The following is a 22,517-nucleotide window of genomic DNA, read 5'->3' as shown; positions in this document are numbered from 1 at the left end:
AAATTCAAGTGACCTAGTCTTTCATGCCATAAATGGGCTCACATCATTAGTGTGAACAAGGTCATAAAAACTTTGGCATAGATTAAACAAACTTGAAAATTTGTAAAGTTTCTCATCTTCAACAAGAACACTAGAAGCCAAACCATTACACTTAGTCTTACACAACAAATTTGTTAGGCCAAAATCCAACTTTCCACCTAGTTTGGATCATCTGGTAAATGGAGAGTGCATTTCTTAGCACCAAGATGTAGAAAATGATAAATATCATTGACGATGCCATTTTCAACTTCAAATTTTTCAATACTATAAATATATTGTGCAATATTATCACCAATATAAACTTTTCTAATCATATTTTTTGTCATTAACTAGGGAAAAAAAAGAGTGAAGCATCCATAGCCATGTCATGAGTATAACTTTAATCTACAATCTCATCACTAGAATAAATATAAGCATGCAAAGTAGACGAAGTTGTTGCAAAAAAGGATTTGCCATCAAATAAAGAATAAATATGTTGCTTATGTTCCTTTTCAAATTGTTTAGTATGGTCCACAAGCTCCTCATGATATTTAAATTCAAAATGTCATAGTTTGCCACAACGCTCACAAGGTTTCTTTCCAAACTTGTTTCCTTCTTATTATATCTTCTCTTGGACTCTTACGACACCTCGTAAAATGCTTTTGTTGTTGTTTCCCTTTGGCTACATGAGCCTTTGGCTTGAAGCCAATCTTACCCAAATTCACAACTTATTTTTTCCTCAATCAATGCATTACAAAAGCTATCAAAATTTATACTAGAAGAATTACTACTATGTAAATTCCTCATAAAGCAGTGAGTGGAAGAAAAGACCTCACATAGAGCAAGTGGATTTTAGAGAACAGTTTGAATCATCCAGTAATCCCCTTTCATGAAGCCAAGCAATAATCAATGCAATCAAACTCCTACAAGTCCAAATGTCAATTTGTTGTTCCACTGAATAACATATGCCTCATTAGTTTGGAGAATACCCTCTCTAGAGTGCCCATTGCAAATTTAGGAGTTTCCTCCTTTTAAATAATAAAAAAATGTAACTCATCTGACACATGGATGCCTATGAAACCTCGAGCTTCATATGGCAATTACGCCATTTTTCCTTCTTACCATCATTTTTGGATTCCTTGTCCTCGTCACTTTTAATAATCCATCCCAAGTCACACTTAGGTAGAATTTATGACTTGTAAGCTTCATATCAATGGGATTGTGGGAATTGGTAACTAGGTCAAATATCACCCACATCTATATTTATGGATCCCAAAATGAGATCTAAGAAAAAAAATTGCTTTCAGACAATATATTTACTGACCTTTGAAAAATAACTATTCCCCTAACTAAAAAATTTTACCTTAAGATAAAATAACTAAGCCATTTTTTTGACTTTTTACTCCAAATTTTATTTTCGCAAAAAGGCATTTTTTCTTGTTTTTACCCCAAAGGGTGCAAAAAGTATCAAAAGCAATGTTACATTTATTGTTATTGGCAATTTATCATCGTGCCGAAAATTTGAATTATCGGCAATATCGAGGAAAATACCAAAAATTATCAAGGAATTTTAAAAAATACAAAAATAATCATTTTTTCTCATTTTTTTTACTTTTGAAACAACATCAACATCAAACGAACACATTGCTACATAAATATGAAATAAAATCGATATATAAGATGTCAAGTGATACATCAAACATCAAAATTGAAATATGATATTTGTCCTAAGTCATAAGATCTAACAGAATGATACAAAATCATATCAAAACAAAACAAAAATGTATCTCATGAGATGAATCATGGCAATGAAAACAACGAATTTCCCCTTCTTTGCTTGATGGAAAATGGTCATAACATCCTCAACAATGTTGGCGGAACTGGACCAAAAGATTTGATCGACCAAAAAATACATAAAAATTCAAATTTTGAAAAGAACATATAATTCATGTGCATCCATATGAATCCAAATTATTATACACAAATATGCAAAATTTCTCATGTATATAGCAAGGGTGCATATAACCAAAATATCACCAATTGAATCAAAATAGATCAATAGAGATGGCCTCTGAAATCCAAACAAAATCATGCTACAACAAATAGCTACATAACATCAAAATCATTGCCTATATTGGGATCCTTCTCATCAAGATCACCCTCTAAGCATTAAAATAAGATAGAAAAAACTTAACATCTTAATCAATGATTTTGCTTGAGTGAAGTGTACATTTTTACTAAGGCCATGAATAATTGAGTGAAGTGTACATTTTTACAAGGAGTCAACAATCAATGCCACCAACATCAAGGTACATATAGGGCTTAGTGATCTTGATTAAATGTTAGTTCCATACCCTCATACATCACAGAATGTAGTAGAAATGTTTCAACCTCACCAATCCTAAAATCCTCAAAACTATTAAATCTATTGGATTTTGAGTGGGATCTAAATTTCTAATTTCTCCATATGCAATCCAATAAGGTCAGAACAACTCTCAAAAATCCCAAGTCAATTAATGATAATGTTAAAAATTTAAGTAAAAGGAAGAAAATGAAAGACGAAGGAAATTTCAAAAGGGCAAATTATCGCGATAATTACTGCCGATATTATAGTTGAAGTTGGTTTTGGCAACTGTCGTGATCATTCTAATAATATCACAATAAGTGCAACATTGGACAAAAGACTTTTACAAGTATCCTAAGGGACCTTATCATCAATTACTCATATAGAGAGTAGAGGATACAATAACCATAATTAATCCTATAGTGGGAATCCTTTATATATTTGATGGTGACCAATCATGGTTTGGATGTTTAGGAGGGCATAAATCAAATGAGGGAGAAGCTTCAACATCTTGCTCAGTAAGAGTTCTAGAATTGACCCAAACAGTGGGGATGAATAGTAGAATCTTAGTTTGCAAAGGTCAGATACTTCACAACGTTATTCAAACAATGGCATTTCTACTAAATCCAAAACGATTTAATAAGAAACCAAAATATGATGTAAAGGTCATGCTAAATTGAACCAACTTTACAACAAGTGTGGATTTGGGGAATCTTCAAAATTATAGGGTGTTAAAATTGGCAATTAGGGCCAAATTCGACCTTGAGATAGCTCATTTCATGGAGATGATGATTGCATTGGATTCCTTTTTTCGAGAGGTCCAAGATTGATATAAAGATCATCTCATTCGAACAAGCAGAAGTGTGATTTTGAATTTATGCCCACTCATGTGCAAATTGTTCAGGTCGGCCCCATCATCATGTAGGTTCAAGAAGCCCAATGGATGTCTCTTCACCCACAACGAATTGTATAAATACAAGAGACCCCACTCCTCATTTTGCACATTCATCACTCACACATTCTTCTCTCTCTCTAGCAAATTGGTTCGTACAGCTATTGGGAAGCCTCTCTCTCACACGTGTGGCAAGGAGGACGATTTTCTGGGCAGAATTACAGGCCGAAATTTAAGACTTCAGAGACAAGTTTGACCAACGTTGACCGAGGGGTTAATAACCAAGTTTGACTGTGTTTTTGAAAGTCAAAGGTTTGATTTTTCTAGGCCGCATTGTTGGGCACAAAACCGAGAAATTCTGGGTTGTTTGACCTACGTTGACTTCAAGGTTGACTATTATTTGACTTCATAAAATTACAGCAGTTTTCTCTCCTTTGACTAAGTTTGACCAAGTTGTTTTGGGCTAAATTCATCCTCCTGATCAAGCCGAGTTTGACCAAGGAAGACCAAGTTGCTTTGTGGACGATTCGCTATTGTTTTGACCAACGTTGACTTTCTGGTTAGGGTTGAAGTTTGACTGCATAAATTTACAAGGTTGTTTTGACTTTGTATTGGGTAAGTCAATTTTACTTCTGTACTCTCTCTCTTAGTTGAACTTTTGATTTATCAAAGGGTTTCCCCACATTGGGATTTTTCCTTGGCATCCACCAAATTTGGTGTCATCTTGTCTTCGCTTGTCTTCTGCAGTTTGTTTTATGTTCTATCTGCTTTTACTGTCAATGTGATTATTGTGATTGCTATTGGAAATTGTTATTGGGTTGCTAAGGAACATTGAAGTAAATTGTGCTAAGCATAGAACATACCATTGTTAACTAAAATTAACATAGTATCAAAGCCCATGTGAACACAAAGCCCAAGCAAGAGTGAGAAAAGAAATCACTAGGGAAAGTTGATGGACAAGAATATTGTTCTAGCTTCAATGACGACTACATCATACTTCAAATCCAAGGACAAGCTGAAGGACAAATCTAACTATCATGCATCGAAGATGACTTTGGATTTGACTTTGGAAAAGAATGATGTTATGGACTATACAAAGGGGAAAGTGGTGGAGCCTCTTTCAAATGCACCTGTTGCTGCAAAAATCAAAGTACAAGAAAGGTGAGGTCAAAGCCAAGATAATTATTGTAGATTCCATTCACAAGCCTTTGGTTGCCTATATTTCTTATTTGGAAACATCTAAGGAGATGTATGATAAGCTGGTTGGGATGTTCGAAGTAAACAATGCAAATGAAATCCTCAATCTCAAGAACAAGTTGAAAGACATCAAGATGGATAGAGGGGAGTCCATCCAATCCTACTTTATGAGGATTACCAAAATCAATAATGATCTTCTATCTATTGGAGAAGTTGTTGCTGATAGGGAGCTCACTCTTATTGCACTTGGAGGTCTTACAAGAGCATGGGATGTGTTTAACACCACCATCATCAACAACGACAGGATTCCGAGCTTCGATGAATTATTGGCTAGATACACTCAAGAAGAAATAAGGATGATGGAGAGGGATAAGCCCTCAAATGGAAATGATCCTACTGCTTTCTTTGCTCATGCTAAGAGGAAGAACAACGTTGGTCCAAGGAAACAAGGTCAGGGATTTAAGTTGGGATTCAAAGAAGGAAGAAAAGTAAGATGCTACAATTGCAACAGGTTTGGCTACTATGCTAGAGAGTGTCCTCACAAGAAGGATACTCCAAGGGAAGATGGCAACAACAACTGCAAAGGCAATGGCAATCAAAGGAACAACAAGTTCAACAACAAAGGAAAGAGGAATGCTCCCGCTATTCGATATGGAAATGGTCGTCCTCCCAAAAGATCAAGAAATTCCAAGTATGAGGAAAGTAATGTTGTAGAAAAACAAAATGAATTTTATCTTATTTCCGCTTTATCTACTACCTCTCCTCCAGATACACTAAATCGTTAGTTGATTGATAATGGAGCCTCAAGGCACTTCACTGGGTACAAAGAGGCCCTCTCGAATTTGGTTGAAAAGAAGACTAACTTGCAAATCATACTTGGAGATAATGCCACCTATCCCGTGAAAGGAATAGGTACCGTCACTCTTCACTTGAATCAAGGTCAAACCATTCATCTACAAGAAGTATTGTATGTGCCCAATTTGAAGAAGAACCTAGTATCTATTTCTGCAATGGAAGATAAAGGCTTCAAGGTAGCATTCGTTGATGGAAAGGTACGTCTTTGACAAAGAAACCCTAAAGATGCATTTACGCTTGGATTTAGGGTTGATGGTCTTTATCAAGTTGGAGGAAATCCTTTAGGAGCCATGTCCTGCAACACTTCCCTTCAATCCAAATTATGGCACCGCAGATTTGCCCACCTTCACTACAAAGCCTTACCTTGTTTGTCAGGGTTGTGCAGTTAGGAAACTTACAAGGGGACCATTCCCCTCAAGTGAAAGTCAAACTTCTGATATTCTTCAACTAGTCCATTCTGACCTATCTAGTATGTTGCTCGTAACATCATTAGGAGGATACTTATATTATGCTATCTTTGTGGATGACTTTTCTCGCAAAACATGGATGTATTTCTTGAAGAAATATGAAGTATTCAGATGGTTCCATGCGTTCAAAGCCTTGGTGGAGAATCAAACAGGGAAGAAGATCAAAATATTGAGGACCGACAGTGGGACCGAATATGAATCAAATGAATTCAATGACTATTGTAGAGAATTTGGCATTAAGAGGGAGACAATCGTTGCATACACTGTTGAGCAAAATGGAGTTGCTGAAGCAAAATGGAGTTGTTCAAAGAAAGAATCAAACGATCATGGAAGCCACTCATGCCATGCTTCATGATCTAGGTCTACCGAAATTCTTATGGGGAGAAGCTGCAAATACTGTCGTATATGTTCAAAACAGGTGTCCACATCAAGCATTGAATTTCAAGACACCCGAAGAAGTTTTCACTGGTAAGAAACCTGATGTTTCTCATTTTAGAATATTTGGTTGTCCTGTATATTTTCATGTGCCTAAAGAGAAGAGAAACAAGTTGGGAGCATGTAGGAAGAAAGGAACTTTTGTGGGCTACAGTGAAAACTCAAAGGCATATAGAATCTATGTGCCTGGTCAACGAGATGTGGAAGTAAGCCATGATGTTACATTCGATGAAGACAATACTCTTGGGAAAGCCAGAGATCTCCCCATTCCAGGAAAAGAAAATGATGATGCTACAAGAAAGTAGGAAGAACCTTCGTCCGATGAGCCTATGCCCGATGTTGAAGGTCTGATGGATACCATTGATCCACCTCTTAGTCATCCCTCTACCTCAAAGAAAAGACCATTGTGGCTCAAAGACACTCTCAAAGATGTTGAAAAGCATATTGCTCCAAGAGGGACATTTCGTGAAAGTAAGAAGCCCACCAAGTATCAAGGATACCTTCATGAGTACCATTGTTCAATTTGAGCCTTGTACGTTCAAAGAAGCCGTGAAACACCATGGAAGGATGAGATGAATGAGGAGTACGAATTCATCATGAAGAATGATGTCTAGGATGCGGTTCCTATACCCAAGGACAAGTCTGTGATCACGTCTAAATGGCTTTACAAAATCAAACATGGAGTTGATGGGAGTGTTGAAAAATACAAGGTCAGGTTCGTTGCTCGAGGCTTCTCTCAAAAGGAAGGAGTGGACTATGATGAGATATTTCCACTAGTTGCACGATATACCACATTCTGTTCAATTATTGCTCTTGCTACCTCTCAAGGATGGAGCTTACACCATATGGATGTTACGAATGCTTTCTTGCCTGGTTTACTTAAGGAAGAAGTTTACTTGGAACAACATGAGGGGTTCAAAGTACAGGATCGAAGGACACGTATGCAGGTTGAAGAAAGCACTCTATGGGTTGAAGCAAGCCCCCAGGGCTTGGATTGAGAGGATTGATAGCTATCTTATGAAGTTGGGATTTACAAGGAGCGATGTTGACCCTAACCTATATTTCAAGGTTGAGAATGACAGGCCTCTCATTATGGTCCTTTATGTGGATGATCTCTTTTTGACAGGTGCGGACCCTCTCATTTATCAATGCAAGAGGGAGTTGGCTTTTGAGTGAGAGATGAAGGACCTAGGACTGATGCACTACTTCCTCGGCCTGGAGGTCTGGAAAAAGCCAAGTGAGATTTTCTTTTCTCAAGGAAAATACAATGTGAAGTTGCTTGAGAGACGTGGGATGGTGGATTGCAAGTTCGTGTCTAATCCAATAGAACTCAACTTCAAGAAGCTATGTGGAAGTGTTGTTGGGCCCGAATTGGTGAACCCTTTTGAATATAGACAACTTGTGGGGGCCCTGATGTTCTTGGTAAACTCTTGTCCTGATATATGCTTCGTTGTGAACACGTTGAGTCAATTTATGGTCGAGCCTCATCACATACATTGGATTGCTGCTAAGAATCTCTTGAGATATCTCCAAGACACAATCTATTATGGACTGAGATACACTGTCAGGAATTTGAGGTTGCATGGATATATAAATGTTGATTGGGCTGGCAGTGTGGTGGATCGTAAGAGCACGTCTGGATGTTTCTTCTCATTAGGATCTGCTTCAATTTCTTGGATGAGCAGGAAGAAGAAATTGGTTGAACTAAGCACCAACGAGGCCGAATACATTGCAGCTTGTATGGCCTGTTGTGAAGTTGTTTGGTTGAGGAAGCTCTTCAGTGAGCTATTTGAGCACGTGTTGGATACCTCTGTGATTTTCTGTGACAACCAGAGTGGGATTCGCCTTTCAAAGAATCTCATGTTCCACGACCACTCAAAGCACATCGATACCAGGTACCACTTTATCCGGGATATGGTACAATGAAGAGCGATAAGGCTCCAACACTTCAGAACTGACGAGCAAGTTGCAGATATCCTCGCGAAGTCTTTGGGGAAGGTCAAATTCTTAACCTTTCGAGAAAGACTTGGAGTCATGGAAAGACACTCCCATGAGGGTCCCACTTGAGTTGGACACTGAGCTCTGGGAGCTCTTAGGGGCTTGGGGTACTTCTTGGAGCTATGAGCGACCATAGGGTGAGTGGTTCACCTTCCCCTATGTGGTGCGTTGTGTACAGGGTGAGTGGTTCAGCTTCCCCTGTGATACCCCATGGTGACATGCATGTAGGGTGAGTGGTTCACCTTCCCCTACTACACACGTGTGTTGGGTGAGTGGTTCACCTTCCCTTACGAAGGACCTATGCATCAGATGAGTGGTTCACCTTCTCCTATGGCATATGAGCAGGATGAGTGGTTCACCTTCTCCTGTTGATGCCCCAGCATACATCCTACCCATGTAGTCTGGGACTCATGGGAAGTATCACTCATCTGGCCAATGAGTTGGGAAACGTGGATAGGGACCATAGTATTACCGATGGACGCATCGTGTACTATCGTACTCTTTATGTCTAGGATGCATGGTGTTCAACAACTTGATCTAGGATCATTTGAGGTTCTACCTTTGGGTTGACTTTTGTCAGTGAACAGTGGTAAGATCTTGCGACTCACTCTCGATCGATTTTTCTTCATTATTACATCAGTTCAACATAGCAGAGATGAGATGACAGAGATGGTACATGACGACAGGATGGCATGATGACGACAGATGGATTGGCAAGTGGAATTCTCCCTAGTTGACAGGGAGTGTTAAAATTGGCAACTAAGGCCAAATTCCACCTTGGGATAGCTCATTTGATGGAGATGATGATTGCATTGGATTCCTCTTTTCGAAAGGTCCAAGATTGATATAAAGATTATCTCATTTGGACAAGCAAAAGTGTGATTTGAATTTATGCCCACTCATGTGCAAATTGCTCAGGTCGGCCTCATAATCATGTAGGCTCATGAAGCCCAATGGATGTGTCTCTTCACCCACAACGAATTGTATAAATACAAGAGACCTCACTCCTCATTTTGCACATTCATCACTCACACATTCTTCTCTCTCTTCATCAGATTGGTTCGTACAGCTATTGGGCAACCTCTCTCTCTCTCTCACACGTGTGGCAAGGAGGACGATTTTCTGGGCAAAATTATAGGTCGAAATTTCAAACTTTAGAGACAAGTTTGACCAACGTTGACTGAGGGGTTGCTGACCAAGTTTGACTGTGTTTTGAGGGTCAAAGGTTTGATTTTTCTAGGCCACATTGTTGGGCACAAAAAACAAGAAATTATGGGTTGTTTAACCTGCGTTGACTTCAGGGTTTACTATTATTTGACCGCAAAAAATTACAACAATTTTCTCTCCTTTGATTGAGTTTGACCAAGTTGTTTTGGGCTAAATTCATCCTCCTGATCAGGCCAAGTTTGACCAAGGAAGATTGAGTTGCTTTGAGGATGATTTGTTGTTGTTTGATCAATGTTGACTGTCTGGTTAGGGCTAAAGTTTGACTGCAGTTGACGGCGGAAATTTACAGAGTTTTTTGACTTTGTATTGGGCAAGTCAATTTGACTTTTGTACTCTCTCTCTGCTGAACTTTTGATTTGATAATAAGAAAAATTGATCAAAAGGTTTTCCCCACATTGGGGTTTTTCCGTGGCATCCGCCAAATCTGGTGTCGTCTTGTCCTGGCGTGTCTTCTTCAATTTGTTTTATGTTCTATCTGCTTTTATTGTCAATGTGATTATTGTGATTGCTATTGGAAATTGGAAATTTTTATTGGGCTGCTAAGGAACATTGAAGTAAATTGTGCTAAGCATAGAACATACCATTGTTAACTAAAATTAACATAGGATCAACTTGCAAATGAGTAGTGTGCATACAACAAACTCAACTAAGTCTTGTAGACTTCGAGGACCAGCATGGAGCAAGGATTTGTTTGCTTCATTGGTTGGCTACTTGCTTGTTTTTCCAAGTAGCCTTAAAAGGATTCGTAAATTTTAAATCTAAAAATTTGATTTTCTTTATATTTCAGGCTTGAAGTTTTTTATTATTAAATTTCAACAAAAATATTGAATTCTTTTCTTCACACGAATAGGTCACTAGTTCATCAGCAAATGTGCGAGATGGAATCAATATGCATTCATCTAATTTGTCAATTGGAATCACCTTACCTCACAAAAGGCACAAGATTCAATGAATGCTCGATGACATGTTCACCTTTTATTTCAACAATAGCTAGATTGCTTAGTTGGACCCAATGTTCCACCAAGTTTCCAAGTTGGGGGGACGCGGGAAAAGGGAGACGCACAGGGGGGCATGTGGGAGCACCCCCAAATTTTAGGGAAATTTAGGGGGGACATCGACGTCTGTGTGTGTTTGTGTGTATTATAAACATGATTTAAATTCAATAACGAATACATTGATTCATAAATCATAAATGATTCAACAAGATAGAAATAGTAAAATATTGTATACAATGATTTAAATTCATCATTCATTATTTTAGAATCTGATAAGTACTAAGCAAAATAGTAGAAATTAAAGTCAAAAGACTGGAATAGTAAATTGATATTACTCAAATACAAAAATAGTAAAAAGTGATGAGTCAAAGACTTGGTCTAAGGTCATCAGTACCTGGACTCAGGACTCAAAATTTAAAACTAAAAATGAACAATGGACAATGAATCAATGTTATCAAAACTAGACTGGTTATCGAACCGGTTGACCCCAAAATTGGGAACTAGAAAAAAAATGGACCAAAAAATTGGTCAACCAAAAAATACATAAATATTCAAATTTTGAAAAAACATATACTTAATATTCATGTTCATCCATCCATATGAATCTAAACCATTATTCACAAATATGGAAAGTTTCTCATATATAGGGCAAGGGTGCATATAACCAAAATAGTACCAAGTGCAATCCATATTTGAACCAAAAATACATCAACAAAGAGGCTCTAAATGGCTTCTATAGTCCAAAAAAATTCATGCTACAACAAATACCTACATATCATCAAAATCATTGTGTATATTGGGATCCTCATCATCAATATCACCCTCTAAGCATTAAAATAAGATAGAAAAAGCTTAACATGTCAAGTCGAGATTTTGTTTGAGTGATAGGTACAATTTTACTAGGGTCATGACAAAGGAGTTCAATAATCAATGCCACCAACATCGAGGTACATAGAGGGCTTGGTGCTCTTGATTAAATGCTAGTTCCATACCCTCATACATGATAGAATCCAATGGAAATGTTGCAATCCCCCAAATCTTGAAATCTTGAAAATTGTTAAGTCTATTGGATTTTGAGTGGGATCTAAAATTCTAATTTCTCCATATGAAATCCAATGAGGTCAGAACCACTCTCAAACAACTTGAGTCAATTAATGGTAATGTTAAAATTTCAAGTAAAAGGACATTATTACATTGCATTAATAGGGCCCTAGGGTTGAATATTAGGCTTCTCCACTTATAAATTATTGTTTGCAAGCAAAATTCAAGGGGGACGCCCAGCTCTTTTTGAGGGGGGGTGCCCACAAGCACCCCTTTTGGGAAAACATTTCCCCTGTGTCTCCCTGAGTTTCCCCAAAAGGGGAGCATGGGAAAACGTTTCCCCGGGCTTCCCCCATCCCGAGTGCATGGGTGGGGAGCACGCACCCCACCCTAGGGGTACGCATCCTGAATCCCCACGGAACACTGGTTGGACCCACTAGAATGTGAAATTGTGGTGAATGGCAAAATGACAGTGACAATGACCTTACTTTAAGAGGTTTTCAAGTAGAATGCAAGGAGATATTTATGAACTAAACAGTGGTGATCAATATTAACTTGATGGCTCTGGCTCTAGCTCGGTGAGCACTCCACCAATGGCAACAAATGAAACAAGACATGACATAATTTTGGATGAATTCGATCACCAGTCTACATCCTAATACGACTTTTCCAGTGCCCAGTGTTTGGTAGGTTTATCATTTAATTTTGTTATCACTTGGCACTATGTTCATGAATCTGTAAGCTGACTTCCACATATATAACACAGTTTGGACACTATTATGATTCTAACTTTATGTACATTGTAGAGTAGAATGACGAATCTATGTCTATTGCGATGTAAATATTAGTTGTCTTCATTTGAATGAATTGGATTATGATGTGATTTGATGCCCTGTAATCCATTATGACTTTAAATTGTGAATCTACTTTCATTTATATCCAACGCATATCTTTTTGGACCTGAGAGAAATGGATTTTTAATACGCATAATATTCTAATAGAACCATTACAAGTCCCTCTGGCCCCATTTGTTGTTTTTCCTGATAGATTCTGACAGTTCACTATGCCACTAGCAAATTTAATTTAATAGATACTACAACTCATATAAGCTGGGAAAAATAAAAGAATCCAACACAAATAATATTTTTGTGATCTAAAAACAAAGAAAAGTTTCGTGCTGTTGCACTTTCGAGTAGCAGAAGAAGTAACTGCTAAGCTAAGTCTAATGGAAACAAATACAGATTTTGAAAAGTCAAGATTTAGATACGAGGAAACAACATATATAACAATATCTTCAAATATATCTTGCTCCAAATCACTCTCACAAACTCATAAATGTACACTACTATTAAAAAAAACTTCAAATGGTGTGCTTTAAAATGAAAGGTCATTTCATAGGCAAACATTAGGATTTTAAGGCCGCATAATTTGACCTTTATATTTTTTCTGCTTTATGCTTTTATATGTTTTCTAAAAAATAGTTTTTTTTTGGGAATCTGCTTGCTTGACAACGGACATTTCTGGCAAGCCAAAAACAGATCTGGAGTAGATCATCCGGTGATTCCAAACTGTTGAGATTTTCTGTTTTATTAAATTTGGGAAAAATCTCATGTTTGTGACAACAATAGGATTAGTTGCTATATTAGCTCCAGTATTTTTTGAGGAGGAGTTAATGCATCCTATATTTGTTGTGAGGAAATTTATGATTCAATTTTATGCTCTAGCGATATAGAAATGTAATCCCGTAGAGGATTGTAAGAGTGTGTAGAGAAAGTAGAGAAAATAGGGGAGAGCTGAGAGCATGTGTGAATTATTAGATTTGTTGTAATCTCCTTTGAATAATAAGATTGTCGATGCCTCTGTTCTGGTGGACGTAGGCCAGATTGGTTGGGTGAACCACGTTAAATCTTTGTGTTATGGTTTTGTGTGGTTTTTTGTTTGTGCTGTGTATGTTTCTATTATTTCAGCTACGCTTTGTTAAGTCTAACAAGTGGTATCAGAGCGGCGCAGCGGAGCGTGGAGGGCCCATCACCTACAAGTCTCTGGTTGTGGAGCTGGTGCGCGTGAGAGATCGGCTGAAGGTGGAGTGTCAACGATTAGCGCGGTTTTAGCAGAGACAGTCGCGCCAATTTGGCAATGAACGGGTTGGCGCGTTTTATTTTTTGAACAGACGCGCCAATTGGCGCGGATCCGAGTTTGATACTCACGCTAGAGATCCAATATTCAGATTGGCGCGGAATCAACGGGATTAAGCGAGCCAATTTTGCGACACTTAAACAGATTTTGCTCTGGCACGGTTGATCGGCTATCAGCGGAGCGCCAGGCAGTGAATGTGTTTTAGGCGCGGTTTTTCCACTGTCCTGGAGCGCCCAGCAGATTTTCCCTCTGGTAAACTTGCAATTTTGGTTTTTTCTTTTAAAATTGTGATTACATGGTACGACAAAGGCATTTTTTTATTCGGAACTGGAGATTGTTTGTTTGATACAACATGGCAAAAACTCAAAGTGCTCGTTTTGAGATCGAGTTTAATAGCAAAAATAACTTCGAGATCTGGAAAGTGAAGATGCACGATCTGCTTGTGCAATAAGGCGTGGCGAAGGCGCTGTTGGGAAGATCCAAACAGCCTTACCCCATGACAGATGATGAATGGAATGAATTGGATGGAAGAGCTCTGAGCGGTATTCGACTGTGTTTGGCGGATGATGTTTTGTTTAACATCGTGTCAGAGAAAACTGCTGCTGGTTTGTGGACAAATCTGGAGAAGTTGTACATGTTCTGAAGCGACAATTGTACAGTCTGCGTATGAAGGAAGGTACAGCTATTACTGATCATTTGAATGTCTTTAATACTCTCATGGTGCAATTAGAAAGTATAGAAGTAAAATTTGAATCAGAAGATAAACTATAACTTTATTGTGCTCGTTGCTCGAGTCATGGGGTCATTTTGCTACTTCTATCAGTCTAAGTATATCAGAAACCCTTGAATTTGATGATATTGTTGGAGCTTTGTTGTCCGGAGAGACAAGGAAGAGGTCAAATGCCGACACCTCTACATCAGAAGCAATGATGGCCAGAGGTCGTTCGAGAGAAAGACGCTCTGGTAAGCACAGCGACTCACGATCAAAATTGAAAAGGAAGAAGAGTAAGGTAAAGTGCTGGTTTTGTGGCAAATCGAGACATTTGAAGAAGGACTGTTGGAAGAGACAACAAGCATCCAAAGAAGACTCTTTGACAGCGAAGCAAGAAGCAAACACAATAGATACAAGTTCGGCATCTGGTTCAGGTATGAGTGATGAAGTGTTATCAGTTAATTTGTCAAATCATGATCAACATTGGCTATTAGATTCTGGTGCATCAAACCACATGTGTATTCATAGAGAATGGTTTAAGATGTATAGATCAATTAATGATGGAGTCGTGTACATGGGTAATGATGTCACATGTAACATTGTGGGAATAGGGAGTATACAGCTGCAAATGTTTGATGGGACAACCAAAATGTTAACTGATGTAAGACATGTACCAGATTTAAGGAAAAATCTAATTTCACTAGGAGCACTTGACACAAATGGATATAAAACTGAAATTCTAAGTGGAGTAATGAGAATTTACAAAGGTATTTTACTAGTAATGAAAGCTAAGAAGATAGGAAATCTATTTCAGTTAGAAGGAAGAACAGGGTCAGATCATGTGTCTACGGTGTCTGAACATGACAGTAGTTCCATTCGCTTATGGCATCAAAGGTTGGGCCATATGAGCGAAAGAGGGTTAAAAATTTTGGCTGATCGCAAGTTACTTCCGAATCTAAAGTCTAGAAAGTTAGATTTCTGTAAACATTGTCTATTTGGAAAACAAAGTAAGCAAAAGTTTAAAACAGGCAAACATACTAGTAAAGGAATACTTGATTATATCCATTCAGATGTTTGGGGTCCAACCCCTACAACTTCATATGGTGGTTCGTCATATTTTGTATCGTTTTTTTATGATTTTTCTAGGAAAGTGTGGGTCTACATGTTGAAAAGGAAGTCTGATGTTTTTACAATTTTCAAACAATTTAGAGCATTGGTAGAAAACATCACTGGTAGAACTATAAAATGTTTAAGAACTGACAATGGTGGTGAGTTTACTTCCAAGGAGTTTGAAAACTATTGCAAGGATGCAGGGATCGAGAGACATAAGACCACTGTTTATACTCCTCAGCAAAATGGAGTTGTTGAACGCATGAATAGGACTCTTTTAGAGAGAGCAAGGAGTATGCTGAGTAACGCCGGTTTGCAGAAGGAATTGTGGACAAAAGCGGTGGCTACAGCTTGTTATGTGATAAATCGATCACCATCCACGGCGATAGGTTGCAAGATTCCTCAAGAGGTATGGAAAGGTCACCCTTGTGATTATTCTAAACTCAGAGTGTTTGGTTGTGATGCATATGCTCTAGTGCCTAAACATCAGCGAACTAAATTAGATCCAAAGTCAAAAAGGTATATCTTTGTTGGATATGGTGATGGAACAAAGGGATATAGATTGTGGGATCCTACTACCCACAAGATCATCATCAACAGAGATGTAAAGTTTAATGAATCCTCTCTTGTACAGTTAGATGTAGATAATAGATTGAAACAGGATGATGTATCTAATTTTCAGCACATTCAGTTTGAAAGCACTTCTAATGATGACCATAGTTCAGATACTAGTCATGAACAGGTTTCAGAATCAGATCATCAACAGGGTTCAGATGTAGATCATGAACAAGTCTCAGATGTTGATCATGAAGAAGTTCCTACAGATGGTAGTCAGCCAATTGTGGAAGTACCAGAAACATCTTTAAGGAGGTCCACGAGAATTAAACGTCCTCCTAAAAGGTATGATGATTATGTTACTTCAGTCGCTTTAACCGCTAACGATGATGAACCTTTGTGTTATCAGGAAGCTGTAGAAGGTTCAAAAAGTGAAAAGTGGAAAGAAGCTATGAAAGACGAGATGATGGCATTACACAAGAATGGCACTTGGGATCTGGTTGAACTTCCGAAAGACAGGAAAACTGTGGGATGTAAATGGGTTTTCAAGTTGAAACAAGGTGTGAATGATACTGAGGACAGGTACAAAGAGAGGTTGGTCGCAAAAGGTTTTTCTCAGAAAGCAAGCATTGACTTTCATGAGATTTTTTCACCAGTTGTTAAAATAGTTTCAATTAGAATTGTGTTAGCATTAGTCGCTTTGCTTGATTTAGAATTGCAGCAACTAGATGTTAAGACTGCATTTTTACATGGAGACTTAGATGAGGAAATTTATATGGAACAACCGAAAGGGTTTGTTCAGCATCGCAATAAGAAATTTGTCTGCAGGCTCAAGAAATCATTGTATGGCCTGAAGCAGTCGCCTCGGCAATGGTACAAGAAGTTTGATTCTTTCATGTTGAGTCAGAAATATATAAGAAGTGAATATGATCATTGTGTTTATTTTAAGCAATTAAATGATGGCATGTTCATTATCTTAGTGTTATATGTTGATGATATGCTTTTAGCAAGCAAAAGCATAGTGGAGATCAACAGGTTAAAGGCTCAGATGGCAAGGACGTTTGATATGAAAGATCTGGGAGCAGCAAGACAAATTTTGGGCATGGAGATTTTTAAAGACAGGAGCAATGGTAAGTTGTGGCTATCACAACAGAAGTATATTGAGAAAATACTCTTGAGGTTTGGTATGAACAATGTGAAGCCTGTTTCAGTCCCTTTAGCTTCCCATTTTAAGCTTTCTTCCAGTTTATGTCCTAATACAGATGAAGAAAAGGAATATATGTCTCGAATTCCGTATGCTAATGTAGTAGGATGTTTGATGTATCCGATGGTTTGTACTCAACCAGATATTTCACATGCAGTTGGGGTTGTCAGCAGGTATATGGCAAATCCAGGTAAAGAACACTGGTCAGCAGTGAAATGGGTGCTTCGGTATTTGAGAGGCACAAGTGATTATTGTATCACTTATAATAAAAGTAGTGAATTTGTTTGTGGATATGTTGATTCCGATTTTGCAGGTGATTTGGATAAGAGAAGGTCAACTTCAGGGTATGTCTTTACTCTTGCAGGTGGAGCTATTAGCTGGATGTCAAAGCTACAGAATATTGTTGCTTTATCCACTACTGAAGCAGAATACATCACTGTTTCACATGCTTGCAAAGAAGCGGTTTGGTTAAAAGGTTTGATTGGTGAGTTTGGGAGGTTACAGGACAACATCAAGTTATTTTGTGATAGTCAAAGTGCAATTCACTTGGCTAAGAATCCAGCCTATCATAGTAAATCAAAGCATATACCAATCAAGTACCATTTTGTAAGACAGGTTATCACTGAAAGGGGTGTTTCTCTTGAAAAGGTGCATACAAAGGAAAACTATGCAGACATGTTCACGAAACCAGTTTTGTTAGAGAAGCTGCATTGGTGACTGGCTTCTCTTGGCTTGCAGAAAAGATAAAAATAATAAATGAACAAGGCATCAAGCTAATTGTTGTCAAGGTGGAGATTGTTGAGATTTTCTGTTTTATTAAATTTGGGAAAAATCTCATGTTTGTGACAACAATAGGATTAGTTGCTATATTAGCTCCAGTATTTTTTGAGGAGAAGTTAATGCATCCTATATTTGTTGTGAGGGAATTTATGATTCAGTTTTATGCTCCAGCTATATAGAAATGTAATCCCATAGAGGATTGTAAGAGTGTGTAGAGAAAGTAGAGAAAATAGGGGAGAGCTGAGAGCATGTGTGAATTATTAGATTTGTTGTAATATCCTTTGAATAATAAGATTGCGGATGCCTCTGTTCTAGTGGATGTAGCCCAAATTGGTTGGGTGAACCACATTAAATCTCTGTGTTATGGTTTTGTGTGGTTTTTTGTTTGTGTTGTGTATGTTTCTATTATTTCAGTTGTGCTTTGTTAAGTCTAACACAAACAAGAAATGTATCTTGAGCAGGTTGGGATCAGGATCTGCGGAAATGCAGATCCTGGATCCTGGATCCCTCATAGGCAAATATGGTAACTATGCCGGCAACATTTTGCAATGTAGATGAGCCTTCAACTATTTAGCGATAAAGGAGATGGCCTTAAATCATCGTAGACTCATTTCAAATCATTTAGATGGAAAAACTGATTCAACTCAACCGTAGGTAGGCATATCAATATATAATAAGTTATATCAGCAATGTTAAAAGAATCAAATTTGAAGATTGCAACAGTAGCATTGTATAAGATGTTATATACCTAGGGGGGATAATATGGGGTACCAAGGGAGGTACCCAAGGTAATAATGTAATAATGGGATGGGCCATAGTAATAAATAAGGTGGTTAACCCATGTCATGTAAGGGACCACAAGTAGTTAATAATAATGTAATGGGCCCATGGTATTAGTTGATGGTATGAGGAAACCATGGTAATGATGCATGGTATTGTATGTATGAGGCCTATATAGAGGCTAGAGACTCCACACGAAGAGGAAGAGAAGTATTATTGTATGAACAGGCATATGGCTTGTGGAGTGTTCTCCTTCCTTAAGGAGTGAATGTATGGTGTTGCCCTACCTTAAGGGTTTGATCTATAAAGAATCATTTCATATTATCTTTGGGTTTACTTGCATTATCTTATATTTTTATATCAGATCTATAATATTCTGGGTTAGATCTACAACAAGTGGTATCAGAGCTATCAGATCTATAATATTTATGGGTTAGATCCACAACAATTGGTATCAGAGCTACAACAAGTGGTATCAGAGCACTTTCTTGGGCAAACCGTGGAGAATTTTTTTTTCATTTTTGCAGGGTTTCTGAGGCAGCGACTTTGCAGATCAGATCTGTACGTTTTGGGGCCTCATACATACAATACCATGCATCATTACCATGGTTTCCTCATACCATCAACTAATACCATGGGCCCATTACCTTATTATTAACTACTTGTGGTCCCTTACATGACATGGGTTAACCACCTTATTTATTACTATGGCCCATCCCATTATTACATTATTACCTTGGGTACCTCCCTTGGTACCCCATATTATCCCCCCTAGGTATATAACATAAGACGCTTTAACTAGAGTTAGTGCCAGAGAAAAGGAAGATACAACCAAACAATTAGTGCTAACTACTGGATGACCTTTTGAGCATACCAAAGAGAAATGAAACGTCCTTGATCTTTTTGAATTCAAGAGAAAGGAAGCATAGCCCACAAAGCTATTGGCCATATAAACGGTAACCTTACTTTTGAAGCATTCAAAGGGCAGCGTTAACCTTACTTTTGAAGCATTCAAAGGGCAGCGTTAACTTTAATTTGCATATCTGTAATGTAATATTTTGCCAGAAGACCTCCCTTCTCAATGCAAATTATTCCTTCCGATCAAAATAATCTCACTCAGAGATCAATGTCAACGAGGGCTTGGTTAGATGATAAGTGGGTTGTTTCACATCAGAGACACGTTTCACCCTTGGGAGAGAGCCATCTTGCCCATGAAAGCGAAGAAGATAGCGCTTCGTAAGGTAACAACCAGAAGCTGCCACTTTGAGCCACAGATGTGTAGACAGGAAGGGATGCGAGTGACTATTCAGATGGGCATTGGGGATCACTGGAAAGGCTTATAATATACCCTGCTCTGATTAGCTTAGTCTAACTAATAGCCGACGTATTGGCCTCTTTTTTTAGATTTCTTTGGCTAGTGTTAATTATGTAATTTAAGGAATTGTGTCTAATGGTTTTTCAGAATTTATTTATACATTTATACACATTTTAAACCATAAAAAATTATAAATTATTATTTGGTATTCAACTGCATTACCTTCCCATAACCGGGAGTTCTGTAGTTTCAGATTCCATTCATCCATACACAGACCACATATGAGTTCTGTAGTTTCAGGTTCCATTCATCCATACACAGGCCACATATTTACAAACAGTTTTAAAGAAAAGAGAGAGAGAAACGGAAAGAAATAAATGAGTAGGTGTAATTGGGCAGAGATTGATTTGATGAACCTGTGAACAAGTACGTCCGAAGATGAAGAGACAAGGCCTTGTCCATGGAATGTGCTGATCCAGATAATTGAGCCACTCTAAAGACTGAGCATGAGGAAATAAACGTGGAAAGTACACAAGTTCGGATCCATTTCCCAGGTCAATCCATGTCTTCTCTTCTTTATTATTGGTATTATTCTTGCTGCTGGAATTCATCCTTCCCGCCTCCACTTCAACTGCCTTCGCTGCCAAAACCCCGCGTCACAGACTCCTAAACGGAAGGCCTTTTGTTTGAAATGAATATGAAACCGCGAACATGCGCGTAGAATCGACCACTGTGATATAGACGGAAAGGTTGATTTATACATCAAATTTTCCACTTTTCTTTGGTTCGATAGATTACTCGATTACTCATTTAAATTGATATAAATTCTCTTAAAAAGGCAATAATTTCGCTTGCATGGTATGTTAAGGATGTTAAATTATCGTAAGGGTGGGAATAATTTAATTACCATAATATTTTAAATTATGGTTAAGTTAGAAATTAAATAGGTGTTAGAAAGAAGGATTTTTTTCGTGAGCTTTAGATGTAATATTTAAATATTATATTTTAAAATATTTTTTAAATTTTATTTATTTTAAATATTTTTTAAATTTTGATTTTATTAATAAAATTATAAACAAAGAGAAAATTATAATATACACATCACATCAAAATATAACAAATAATTTGATCTCTTGGGAGCTTTGTAGATCCGGAGTTATGATGGATCTATGTTGTTTTAATTTTCCCCTTTAAATACGCTGCATTCCACGGAAATACCATGGTTCAATACTATGGATCATTTTATTTTTATTTTTATTTTTGTTTTGATAGGGATATTTTTTTTTACCAAGTTAGAATGTTTAGATTACATTACATTAATTTTTTTATTTAATTTCTTTTTATGTAATTTGATTTAGTCACAATGTTAAACATTACATTACAACATTTCTACCACATGAATACCATAGTTCAATACTATGGGTCATTTTATTTTTATTTTTATTTTTATAGGGATATTTTTTTTGACCAAGTTAGAATGTTTAGATTACATTACATTTATTTTTTTATTTAATTTATTTTTTATGTAATTTGACTTAGTTAAAATGTTAAACGTTACATTACAACATTTCTACCAAATTGGGCTGGAGAGCGGGGCAATGATTCCATAGTCATATTTAAATTTAATTAATAAACACACAAAAATTTAATACTTGCAATATAATAAGATCATTGACCATGAATATTCACCCCATTTTACCATAGATATTATTAACTTCTAAATAGGCTTTCTTAGAATACCATGGGCCAATATCATGGTTTATCAATATTCGTTCTCCCAAGCATTTGTGATTGTGATTTTTCCTCTCGTTTGTCTCCCCATGCTCTATCATATAGCAGTGAATCTATATATGTTAGATTGCACACAAAATCTGGTGATGGTAATCCTCCCATAAGTTTTGTGTCTATTTCTTTAAACTCTCCTGATGTTTTCTCCTATAATCTAGATGGTGACTCTCCCCTTCATTGTGGTTCCTTGTAGCCTTGATTATGCCCCCTCTGTTGGTTGTTCCCAACCTTGATCATCCACGTAATAATGTGGCCACCCCTCCCTCTATGTTTTATGTTAACCCTTCCTCCCTCAATTGGTCGTCATTGTGCGATGGCATTGAGGTTGCTTCCTCCTTGTTAACTTTTGTAAATCTTGTTCTACCCATACCCATCCCTTATACCCCTATCTCCGCTAATTCTTCTAAAATCTTGTCCCCATTCCCACTATACTCCCCTTGAACTCCAACTCATTCCCTAATGTAGTCCCTTTATCGAATTCTTTGAATCCCTCTATTTCCTCCACCGTCGTTGAATGCACTGTGAACCTAGATTATCCCTTTGTCGTCGTTGTAAAAACCCCCCCTCAATGAAGGACCCCCCTCTTATCCTCTTTATTTGATCCCTACCCCTTTACCTTTCCTTAACAACAATATGGTATCCCCCTCCGTTAATAAGAGCTGTTAATC

General features: G+C 37.5%; 1 protein-coding gene across 1 annotated transcript in view; it reads right to left on the bottom strand.

The window, feature by feature from the left end:
- Positions 1-20,794, bottom strand: part of LOC149205659 (DNA oxidative demethylase ALKBH2-like) — a 49,828-nt gene extending 29,034 nt beyond the window's left edge. The window contains exon 1 of the mRNA XM_089393523.1: positions 20,478-20,794. Within this exon, the coding sequence (XP_089249649.1) occupies positions 20,478-20,672 (195 nt within the window). The 5' untranslated portion in view covers positions 20,673-20,794. The remainder of the gene's footprint in view (positions 1-20,477) is intronic.
- Positions 20,795-22,517: the final 1,723 nt, after the last annotated feature.

This window comes from Pinus tabuliformis, chromosome 1_2 (assembly GCF_031772625.1).
Source record: "Pinus tabuliformis cultivar Carrire ecotype Pingquan chromosome 1_2, CPIR1, whole genome shotgun sequence".
NCBI classification, from domain to species: domain Eukaryota; kingdom Viridiplantae; phylum Streptophyta; class Pinopsida; order Pinales; family Pinaceae; genus Pinus; species Pinus tabuliformis.
This window is presented reverse-complemented; position numbering and strand designations above follow the sequence as displayed.